Here is a 12,374-nt window from a genome sequence, read left to right as displayed (position 1 = left end):
CTGGTTGCTAAGGTAATTTGAATCCTAGCAACCAAATAGCTGCTGAAACTCCAAGCTGGAGAGCTTCTAAACAAAAACTGAAATAATTAAAAAAACTACCAATAATAAAAAATAAAGACCAATTGCAAATTGTCTCAGAACATTACTCTTCACATCATACTAAAAGTTAACTCAAAGGCAGACAACACCTTTAAGCACGCTCAGTGAACTAGAGACACAAGTCGAATACAGCCTTTCGCATTTCTTGGCAAAAGACAGTTTAGAGACAGCCTAGTGCGCATGGGCCATTCTCTGACAAGGGGCGCTGAGGATACAGCTGGTAACGCAGCTAGAGCTGTAGCAGGAAAATGTCTCCCATCCCCCAATGTTTGAGCAATGCTCTTTTTTCACCCCTTTCTTTAGAGATCTGACCAATCAAAAGGCAAGAAACAGCTTCTATGCCCCTCCCACAGATCTATATTAAAAGCACAGGTGCCCGGTAAACGTTAATCTGTTTTTATTAAAAGAGATAAATAAAAAAATACTTTCCACCCCGTGCCCCACTCCCCCGTCTCGCAGTTCCCCGGATCTTCTTATTGGCATTATCTATAGATTCACTTATTTGTATTTAAGGATGTCAGGCACAGCAGTGGCCGCCGGTGTTGAGAAGCCCAGCAAGGTAAGAGAAGGGAGAGTTGTGAGCTGAGAGGACATGTGGGCACAGTACGCGATGTCTCTTACACACTGGCGCTATGAATGGCACTGTGTTAGTGGGGGAGTTGTGCCTGTGAGTGGGATATCTGGGCTCTGCATTGTCCGGGATGTGCTGCTGCCCTGTGTGACATCCTGTTGGGATTAGCCATGCAGAGCGGCACCCCTGGGCACATATGTGCCATTCCCAGCCTTCCCTAGGGCTTTATCCCGCTTGTTTAGCATTCCAGCTCTAAGTACCTATAAGGGAGCGTGGTACTGTGCGGGCCGTTCCTCTGCCTCTGGATTCTGTAGCCTGCGGCTTTCATTATTATTAAACTAAACCTCCCAGCATCCCCAGTAAAGTAGCATCCGGGGCTCCGCCTGTGTTGGAGCGATATAATGGTACCTTCTAGTGCGACCCTTCCATTAACCCCACCCCCTCCTATTTCTCGGACATGTTATAGAGGCAAACGTGTGATTCTATGCAATGCATATTATGCTGTATTTTCCACAGCGCTGCTGCAAGACCTGTCATATTCCATTAATGATAAAGGAAGCGCTTGGAGTACGGGCTCATTTTCCTTTCGCTGTTCCTAGCGGGGTGTGTGGGATAAATGCGCGGGGGGTGAAATAAGCGGGAGCCCGGGGTAACGCACAGCTGTTCAATAGGGAGTCCCAATGGCTTTGAATAGTGGTGTGCGGATAGAGATATGTCGGGGCGACCTCGGCCATAAGCAGTAGTTGGCAAGATTAGCCTCCAGGCCGACTCTCGCCAAACCTTGGTCCCATCGGCTCTAGGGTTTCAGGAGCACACAGTTTGGGTCCCATGTTCTGGGAAGCACTTCAACTCTCTCTTCTGGGTCTGTGAGCGGACACCTAGCCGGGTTGGGGTTACTGAATCAAACACGTTACTGGAACAGCCGTATGCAACGTTTAGGGCTAATTGGATCTAGCTGGCTCCCCTGCTGAACTTCAACTCTGCACTTTCCACAGTGTAAGGCTGGAGGATGTGGGAGCTGCAGTTCAACAGCTTAAAGATGGGTTGGTTGTGTTGAACGTACTGTTTTTAACCTTTAGTCGACAGAAGTGCTTGAGGTTGGCATGATGAGTAGCGGAGAGGGACAGATGGCAACTGGATTAAGTCTAAAAGCAGAGCCTTTAATTAGGAGGTGGGGGTTAATTACTTACTCCACTAAACCAAACCTGCCTAAGTAGCTATGGTACGGCCTATCTTGTTGAAAACACTAATTTCATAAAGAAGGAAATGTAATGTTGGAGCCCAGTTGACAGATTTGGGGGAGTATGTAATACACCCACTGACTTATGGCAACCTCGTCTGTACCATCCTCCGTCCCCTCACTCTCTCTAAAAGCACCGGACGTCACAGCCTACTGCCTGCTGGGGGTTGTAGTTTCTTCTCTCTGCCTCTAGCGGGCGTGTCGAGGGTATAAATTCGATGTTAACTTTCTGCTAACAAGCAAAAACGACTGGTCTCAAAAAGACTTCTTGTTAGGGCAAATAGGTCTTGTAATGTATGTAACAATTCCAAAGCAATACATTTGTTACTCGTCTTATAACCACATAGTATGCATTACACGCAGGCTCCGCGTATTACAGATAAGCCAGTAACAAAGGGAGGCCAAGTGGCCAAATAGGGAAGTGCACCACATTAGCTCGTAAGAAGGCAAGGGGTGGTGTAATATGTGACGATGTTAAGGTGGGCGGAGGGAACGGAGTGGAAAATTACCACTTAGAATGGCTCTGTTTGTAAAGGGTTAAACCTCGAATTAATAGAATAGATATAATGTTTAAGTCTACTTTCTCATATGCGGTCTTTTGTAAGGCGAGTGTCTGTGTATAGTCCTTGGTGGAATTCTCATGCACGTATAGGAAACCCGCTAAGTGACATTCAGGGGTACAGGTGCGCCCCGTCTCTGTGTACCTTTTGAGGGGAGGAGCGTAGTAACGCGCTAATGTAGTAGTGTATCGCTCACAAGCCTGTGTAGCAAATAATGTTGCTGTATGCGAAGGCAGGGGCGAGCGGAGAGGCAGATCAGTATGCAACCTGCGATATTAATAGCGTAACGCTTTGTCTGGCTGATTTATGTGGTCCGTACAACGCAAAGGTGTTCCTATAGGATACATTTGGCGCCAAGATGGGAATAGGCTATCGCTGAATGCTATGGGTGGCCAACGTGCGGCGCTCTTGCTTCAAATACGCTACAGCTCCTGCGACCTTTGCCGTCGCCCCCCCCCCCATTGTGTATCCCCAGCAGTTGAAGACTATTGGGCGCTATAATTGAATAGCTATGGAGCTGAGGCTGATTTTCTGACATTAGGTGAGTGTGGGATCGCTCGGTTCTCACCTGTACAAATAACTCCTGATGTAACTTTATTGAATTCACGTTGGCTCAGCAGGAGTACTATACATGACAAGCTAGTTGCCTATAGCGACTTATGTCGGCATGTTTATATCGCTTGCTGGGCAGAGGGTATGTAAATGCCCTAGGGGCATGTTTCACAATGTAAAAGGGGCAGTCCTTATCGAAAGGGTACCCCACCTCCTTGCTTTGCACACGGTACTAAACCCCCCCTCCCTCCAAGGGGTGGGGGAAAACGCTCCTCTTCATTTGCATTGGTTTGCCAATAGCGGCGATAGAGGAGCCTTTTGCGCATGCGGCGATTTCCACAGCGGTGGCGTTCAGGCCACAGCTGGTACTGCAGCTAAACCATGGAAAAGAAAACAAGTCACCCTCCCCCATTGTTTGAGCAATGACCAATCAAACGGTATATTTTTTTTTCTCCTTTCTTTGGAGGTCTGGCCAATTGAAAGGCGAGAAGCCGGTCTTACGCCCCTCCCACTGATCTATATTAAAAGGACTGGCGCCGCGTGAGCTCTTCACTGGCAGTCATTATAAGAAATAAAAAGCCATCTTTGCATTGTTCCTGTAACACTCGCTTCCAGCTCCCGGGACCTGCACAATTACTTTGGTTTTTTGTATATAGCTTATTTTATTATATTAAGAATGTCCGACACAGCAGTGGACGCCAGCGTTGAGAAAACCCCCAAGGTAAGAGAGAGTTTGAGCGCTGAGAGGGCATTTTGTGGGCACAGTTGGTGTTATGAGAGCGGCTCAGCCCGCGATGTCCCTCACACTGGCTCTATGAATGTCACTGTGTTGGCGGGGGAGTAGTGTCTGTCAGTGGGAATATCTGAGCGCGGATCTCCATCTATTGTATGGCAGGGACCGGCAGTAGTTAGTAGTGGCAATGAAATCGGTTAATGGTTAGACAGTGCGGTACCTACAGATAACGAGTTAAAAGGCGCTGCGTGTGTGGCGTCCTGCTGGGATTAGCCATGGTCCTGATACAGAGTGGCACCCTGGGCGCATACGTGCCATCTCCAGCCTTTCCCCGGGCTTCATTGCTCAACTAGCTGCTAGTTCAGACTGCTATCTGTAAGTTTCTAGGTACTTGGCAGCGTTACTTCATAGCCCCGGAGCCTCTTCACTGGTTAGTCCCGGAGATTTTGCTCCAATGCATTAAAGGACCTCCGTGAGTGTGAGAAACGAGCGGGAGGTTGGAGGAGGTGGATAAGATGGGGCAGTGCGATTGAAGCTGCTAGTGTGACCCTTCTGCCGATCTCCTATTGTCCTGGCTTGTTATAGAAGCGCCCAGTAGAAGGCTGCGACCCTATCTGACACTTGTACCCTGCATGATGTCCCCTTGCCCCTAGCGCTGCCATAGGCTACGGTTATTGGTCCCAGTCGATTCGCTTTCTAGCGAGCGCCCTGTCTCTGTATATGAGAGGCTGGCGGGCACTGGGCGGGCTGCCAAGCTTCCCTTCAGCCCTGGGTATTTGGGGTGGAATTTGCTAGCTGGATGGTGCCACTGTTCTTCCCGCCTGTACCATGTAAGCGAGTGAGGCTCGGCTACCCAAGCGGGGAGGATTTGCTACGGGGGCGGCGGTCTGGATGTGGCGCTCAGTACCAGCCCAGGTGCCGTTTGGCTGAAACAATGTATGGCAGGTGTAATGCTCGCTGAGCGACAGATCGGGGAATCGCGCTGTACAACAGGGCATCCCAACTTTGTCAGTGTAGGAGGCCGATTATGCTTTTATCTACTGCTACGTGATGTATGTGGGGCACGCTTTTCATGTAACCGAGCTCTACAGAGCATCTGGGCCAACTGGGGACCGGGTGTGTTTCATGAAGGGTCCGGCCCGCGGGCCCAATGCTTTACACCCCCATTCTAAAGGAGCGGACCCATTTGGAGGTCATTACCACGGGCTTCCAGCGAGATGTGCGGGCTAATCTCCGCCATAAATAGCCTTGGCTGATGCCGAGCCCCACCTGCGCCCAGCTCTCGCCAAAACTCTGCTTCCGCCGCTCTGAGGGTTCCGAGAGCCCAGTGTGGCTCCCACGTGTAGGAGAGCTCCCTTTCCCTGTGTTATGGGCAGGTGAGGGCTGGGCTCATTGCAGGTAGGACTGGCCCTTTACTTTTATGTACTGCAAACAATTCGTCTTCCAGTGTGGCGCTGCTATGTCCCGGCTCCCTGTGTGCCCCTGACAGATTAGGGGGGGGGGGGGGTTACACAGCTGGATCATGCCGGGCTGGGAGATGGGTCACTTTGCTTGTATTGAGCCCGCTGTTCTCCACCACGTCCGGCGTCACAAGTCCTCTGGGGAGTCATTTATCCTACAGAGACTAACGCAGGGGGACAGATGGTAACTGGATTAGACTTTAAAGGCAGAGGCTTTAATTAGGAGGTGGGGGAGGGTTAATTACAGACCTTGCTAAACCATTACAGGCTACCTGCTTTATTGCGCAGCCTTCGCAGCTTCCTATCTAGCATACGAGCTGTCGTTTTATAAACCCCTTGCTAAAGCAAATATAATCTCTGGAAATATCTGACGGCTGGTTGTAATATACCGATTGAATTATGGAGTCTTCGTCTCCTCCATCGTCCGTCCCCCCTCGTTCTCTTGCTTGTCACCGCCCCCCCTGCATACATTTGTGCGCGTCACTACGTGTTGCCTTTTGGGTGTCGTAGTCTTTCTCTTCCCTCCCCTAGCGGGCGTGTCGCAGTAGGGAATTTTGAAAGAGAATAACCAGAGAACTACAAGTTCCAGGTGACTTTGCGCCAAATGGGGGCTGGAAATGTTAGTGTCGGGCCAATGCGCTGCTCCGGATGCCCTGATATGGACATGGGTTGGTCTTTGTACCGTAATGTAACCAATTGCTTTACCTAGCTGGTGGCGCCAATTTTAAAACTACGTATGGTGCGTGCAGGTACAGGGGAAGTCTTTTGTTCGTTCAGATGCCTGTTTATTCCCCATATTAACGCCAGGGGGATTCTCCATTACATGTAGAAGGTACAATTAAAAATAAGTGTGCTGTATCAAATATAGGTAGAATAAACACCATATAGTTACATTGCTAAGGATCCCAATTATTTTGCTGTGAATGAAATACAGAAAATACCTTAATTTATCATATTTTATCATTTACTACAAACCCAATTTATAGGCAGCCAGAGACAATGTACCGCTGCTGTTTCACATGCAGTATACTTTTTTTTTTTTAATAATTACTAAAACAAGTCTTAATCGATTTATCAAGTTTATACCATAAATCAGAAGTTTTTTTGCTCTTCATAAGATGTCTGTTGTGCTTAATGCTTGTCTCTGCCTGTTACTTCTCTGTACAGCTGGTTCTCTTTGTGTTGTTTGCCAGCAAACATTGCTCTTCCTATAGTTACTGTTCTAATAATGCCCATTACCATGACCTGTAACCAAAACTTTCTTGTTTTTGTAGGACTTAAAAGCAAAAGAGAAGGAAGTTGTAGAAGAAGCAGAAAATGGAAAGGACAAGCCTACCAATGGAAATGCAGTGAGTAATGGGATTTGCTTGTATTTGACATGTTTACCCACTATCCCATGCAGTGTAAATGCTAATGACTTTATAAAGTTATACATACGTTACACAAAGTACTGTCTAATATAAAGTGCTACAAGGATACACAGTGCTGTAGAATCTTACCATATACAAAATTACACAGGGAGGACAAGTATTTTAATAAATGCAATATGTATAAATACACAGATTAAATCTCATATGGGATGAGACCCAGTAGGAAGGCAGTCCCTGCCCCATAGAGCTTAGTCTAATCGGTGTCAACAACACTCTTGAACCAAGCTTATTAGCAATTAAAGCATTTTTAGCTGTCAAATATTACAAATAATGGGGTGATAATGCTGACATTCATATATTGTTTAGTTCCTCACCCCCCATTTATTATCTCCTGAGATTGAAATGCCAGAAACGTATTAAATTATAAATAAATGATGGTAAATGTTTAATGATTTTGCTTTGGTTTTGGGGCAATGGGCTGTGTATTTCTAGGATGACGATAAACCCATATTTTTATGGTAATATTAATTTATATCTGGCTTTGCTAATAAGTGACCCGGATTATGCAGTTCACCACCTGACTTCCTTTAATATTTCTTCTTCAGGAAAATGAGGAAAATGGTGAGCAAGAGAATGAAGGTGATGAAGAAGAAGAGGTAGATGAGGAAGATGAAGAGGATGAAGTAGAAGGTAATTCTGCCAGACTTAATAGAAACCTTGTTAATAAAAATTATAGCAGCGCTTGCCTTCTCTTTTGAAGGAAGATTATACTGACAGCGCAGTTATTCTGTTTCTTGCTGAGCATAATATTGGTGCACAGATAGCTAAAGGAACATGAACCTTTCCAAAACAATGAACACTTCTGCGACTTTAATTTTCAGCTATGTTTCACATATATAGGATCCATGCGATTTTGTGTTCAATAACATGCACTTTCTTTTAATTAGAGGAACAAGCACACTGCCTCGGCTAATATAGCAAGCCAGTTCAAATTCATTGTAATATTATCAAAACATAAAAGCACTGTAATTATACTGTGTTCCCATTGATCTAGTTTATGACAAGCTGAACTGCACTGTTAGTCAGGGGTGCAGAAACTTTAAAATTAATAGTTGGGTAGAAGTCTTATTATAAAAAAAAAAGTAGGTGTTTGGACCAGTAAATGCTACATGCCAAAAGGTTACTAGACATGGTGCAATTGTTTTGACTTGCATCGTTTCATATTCTACTAGTAGATGATTATAATGTTGGTTATTGAACTGGGCAAAAATGTGATCGCTAAGGAATTTTAATAGTTTAACATCTTCATTAAGTCACAATGCTTGTGCTGACAGGTTCTTAAGCAATCAGACCGGCCAGGGATAGCCTTGTCTGAATGACAAACTGACTCTGCCAGAACAGATCTTTATCATTATAAATAAATTGGGGCAGCCATGGTGAGTGTTTAAAATTGATTAGACTACCAGAACAAATCAGTTTTTTTTTTTTTTTTTTTACATTTAGTGGTGTGACGGTTTGCTTTATAACATTTTAGTTTAAATTTTACACTGTCACTTTCTACAGAGAAGCTAATATTTTTTTCAGCTGCTATAACACTGTCAGCTCAGCTGTGTGGTTCAGGTTTAACAGATGTGTAGTACTAGTTTAGGTCTGTATCCTGTCAAATGTTGGAAGATTATTCTTTACGTGTAAATTTAACCTGCAGGAGATGATGATGATGAAGACGACGAAGTAGAGGGAGCCACTGGCAAGAGAGCAGCAGAAGATGATGAGGTGGGTCATAAGGACCGGCATAAAACTAAATTTACTTTACTTTAACTTTTCACTCAATGATTAGTTTTACCCATCTTTTATGTCTGATGCTAAAAGGATTAGATAATGAAACATATAACATTCTAAAAGGTGTTTAACACAAAACAAATTATTCTTAAGTTTACAATGCAGTAACATATGCACCTTCAAACATACCAGTCCTATAAAACACATACTTTTAGCACATCGGTTCCTTCGGCACAATTTAAGTCTGCTTATATGCACTTAGTGAGAACTACAGTGACAAAAACCTGTTTGCTTTCAGGCTCCCTATTTAAGGGAAACTCATCCAAGCAAAACCTTTTTTTTTATTTTTTAAGTTTAATTTTCCCATACTTAGCAGGGTTGTTAGAACTAAATCCTACCCATTTTTAGCCTCCCTGTTCAGAAGTTTCCTTGTGTGCTAACTTGCTATAAATCTTCTGAGCTGTGTTCCGAGTTTAAAGGCACTTTGTCTGCTGACCCTCTTTTGTCAGTAGTCGGAATGGGTAGTTGAAGCTGATTCAGAACGTGGACTCAACTGCACATGCTCTAACAGAAGATGATCAGAAGATGGCCCCTTTGAAGTCTGCTGTGAAAATCGGCAAATTTATGACTGGTTAGGACACAGGTAGACTTCTGAAAAGAATAGATGTTGTGGAGGTGGAGCTTGGAGTTATATAGGCTGAACAGGAAGCAAAAAAAGGTGTATGTTGCACTTATTTCTTTGAAACATTTAACTGCTGGCTGTATCTACTGGTCATCCCGTGCTGAGGTGTGTAAAACATACCCCCTACATAACTGCTCCAGCGAACAGACCAGAAGGCAGTGCAAGAAACAGAGTGGTACATATGCAATTTCCTTTAATGTGTTTTTTTTTTTTTAATTTATTTTAGGATGATGATGATGATGTTGAAACAAAGAAGCAGAAAACAGATGAAGACGACTAGAGTGGGGAATTGTCCCTGTCTCAAAATAAAGTCTATATATAACCTTACCCCCACCGCCTGCCCTCAACTCTCAAATATGGGTCACAGAAAAGTAGTTCTTCCGTCCCGACCCCTCATGCAGCCTCTTTGGCCCCCCATCCTCCGTCCACAAATGACACCACCTCCAAAGGTGCCAGTCACAGTGCCCACAAGGCTTTGTTTTTGTTTAAATTTTTTTACTTTCTGCAACAACCTGTGGGTCACTTCAGCCAGGGTTTAGCCCTGCACTGCCAGTATAGAATGCACTCATTTGCTTTCCTTTCCAGTCATAATGTTTTGGGTGGGGTGGAATTGTTCATTAAAATTCTAGAGGGGTTATTTTGCTTTTTTCCTTTTTATAAAAACTGGGAAAACAAACGCCTTGGAAGGGGTCCTCTGTTTGTATTTTTTATTTACATTTTATATTTTTGTACATATTGGTATACAACTGTCCTTTTCTGTACTGGGGATCTGACTGCCAGGGTGTTGGGGGGGCTTTTAAATTAATATTTTTTTTGTCCCCCCCCCCCTCCTTTTTGATAATTGTTCCCATGGCTATATATATGGAGGAAAAAAAACCTTGCATTTTTTAACCCCCTTTTCTGGGTTGGGGGGAAGGGCGGTGGGAGGTGTGGAGGTGAGAGCTGTCTCTTCTCCAAATGGCAAAATCTTTACAAAAAAAGCAAAAATTGTTATAAAAAAAACTTAAAATAAATAAGACAAAACCCCCAATATAAAATTCTGATCATTCCAGTAACTTTTTGAACATATTTTTAGCTGTACTTTAGATGAGTTTGGATGAGAATGGCCAAAGATTTTTCTTTTGTTTTTGTCTATGAAATTGCTTTTTTTTTGTTTTGTTTGGCCTGATTGGATGTGTGTGGCAGTATTGTCAATAAAACTGCAATTTTAATTTGCAGGCTTTCCTTTTGTTCTAACTATTCTGGTTTCTGTGTGTTCTTTATCAACATAGTACAAAGAAAAAAAAAAAAAAAGACTGAGCAATATTGGTACATCAAAATTTAAACAAGGCCCCTGTATCAAAGGGCTCTCAGAAATGTGTATAACACTCCAGAAATACAGTAAAATGAAAAAAAAAAAATACCTTTTATAATTATGGTAGTGTTTAGCTGCCTTATTAGCTTAGCTGTTACTAATTAAGCATGGAAAAAGGCAATGCTGTGGCAGCCATGCCAGTGCACCGCATATAAAGTGTGTGTGTGTGTGTGTGTAACATGTTGGGAATTGTAGACTGGTTGGTGCACACAATCTCTGAAAGGTAGACTTCTTAAATCATTTCAAAATGGAACAAAGAGCAGGAAGGGTTTGTGTGGCTCTGCCAGAAAAAGGAGCGGAGAAAAATAGTCTGTGCAATCATATGATTGCCTCTCAAATTATATTTGTTTAAGATAACTTTAAAATGTTGTAGACTGGGACTGTCCTATAGTACACATGTACTTTTCAGCTTGCAGCCCTAGTCTGAATGGTCCCTTTTAGTTATTTTGTGCTTATTCTGACCAACCCACTTCTCTGCACAAACGATAATTTTTGTGCACACAAAAAAAAGAGGGATCTTTGGGGTGGAAGTTTTCTAACTTCTTTCAAAATTTGCAATGTTAGCATAAGAATAGATGAGGGAGAGAGAAAAAAAAAAAGTATTAAAAGGAGCATGAGTGAAGGGAAGAAAACTGGGTCATGGACATAAAAAAAAAACAAGGAAAAAGGTGAAGGTGAGAACAGAACTGACAGTGCTTCCAACTGGTCTATTGTGTGGCAACTGCACATATGCCATACTCAAGATTTTAATTTATTATGTTGGTATAAAAAAAACCCAACATACTGTTCTTCCACTTCAGATTATTTTTCCGCTTTTTCTTCTTGTTCTCCTTATTCTTAGCGCCCCGCATTTTCTAAACGCTACTCCTCCTACAGTTTTAGGAGTGCAACACCCAAACTCTCCACACTTCGCCCTATAGCGGAGCAGCTAAGCGATCCTGCCCCCCCCCCCGTCTTTTTGCGGCGCCGCTTCCCCAGTTTTCCCATTGACTTTGACAGGAAACATTTTCAAACTGCTGCCACTCTTACAGCTTTGAAGGTACACCCCCCAAATTTAAATAAAAAAATCATGGGGTCACCCCGAATGAACCAACATTTGTTGGTTGAACCAAAGTGGGAGGGGCCAACAACGGGCAATCAAATTTCACCCATGGACTTTAATGGGGAAACTGAAACTGCTGCCAGTCTTACAGCTTTGAGGCTACACTCCCCAAACTTGAATCACAGTCATGGGGTCAGCCTGAATGAAAATATGATTGTTGGATGCCCAAAAGTGAAAGGGAGCTGTAAACAGCTAATGAGATTTTACCTACTGGTGGAAATTCAACCTGCACCCATTCTCACAGTACTAACACCGGGGTCCCCAAACTTTTCAGTTTTTGAAAAGTGGGCAGAGCCACCAACAGACAATCAGATTTCACCTATTGAATTTTATGGTTTGATGCCGGGGTTCCCAAACTTTGCACAGCCAGTCACTGGGTGACTATGTATTCAAGTTTTTTTTTGTTTATTTTTCATATGTTTAAATTTAAACTGCTGCAATTCTTTAAATATAAATACTAAGGTCCCCAAACTTTGCAGAGCTAGTCACCAGGTAACTGCGGTTCAGAGTTCAAAAAAGTGGGTGGAACCACCAACAGCCAATCAGATTTTAACTATTGATTTTCAATGGGGAAATTCAACCTGCTGCCATTCTCATATTAACACCAGGGTCACTAGGGGACTGCATTTTTGGGTTTTAAAGAGTGGGTGGAGCCACCAACAGCCAATCAGACTTCACCTATTGATTTTTTTTGGTTTAAATTTAAAATGTTGCCTTTCTCACACTATTTATGTCAGGGCTCCCAAACTTTGCAGTCAGTCACTGGCTGACTACGTATTCAGGGTTAGAAAAAGTGGGCGGTGCCACGAACACCCAATCCATTTTTACCCATTAAATTTCATTGGTTTATATTTAAACTGATGCCATTATTT

At 43.5% G+C, this 12,374-nt stretch overlaps 1 protein-coding gene across 2 annotated transcripts; it reads left to right on the top strand.

Annotated features, from left to right (window-relative positions):
* Nucleotides 1-454: 454 nt before the first annotated feature.
* Nucleotides 455-10,285, top strand: ptma (prothymosin alpha). 2 transcript variants are annotated; one of them, XM_012963011.2, is made up of 5 exons: nucleotides 455-658; nucleotides 6,490-6,564; nucleotides 7,191-7,275; nucleotides 8,291-8,358; nucleotides 9,273-10,285. In XM_012963011.2, the coding sequence occupies exons 1-5, from the start codon at nucleotides 614-616 to the stop codon at nucleotides 9,324-9,326; spliced, it is 327 nt and encodes a 108-aa protein (XP_012818465.1). In that variant the 5' UTR covers nucleotides 455-613; the 3' UTR covers nucleotides 9,327-10,285.
* The last annotated feature ends 2,089 nt before the right edge of the window (nucleotides 10,286-12,374 follow it).

The sequence above is a fragment of the Xenopus tropicalis genome, chromosome 5, assembly GCF_000004195.4.
Source record: "Xenopus tropicalis strain Nigerian chromosome 5, UCB_Xtro_10.0, whole genome shotgun sequence".
NCBI lineage: Eukaryota > Metazoa > Chordata > Amphibia > Anura > Pipidae > Xenopus > Xenopus tropicalis.
The sequence above is the reverse complement of the archived record's forward strand: the minus strand, read 5'-3'. Positions and strand labels throughout refer to the sequence as shown.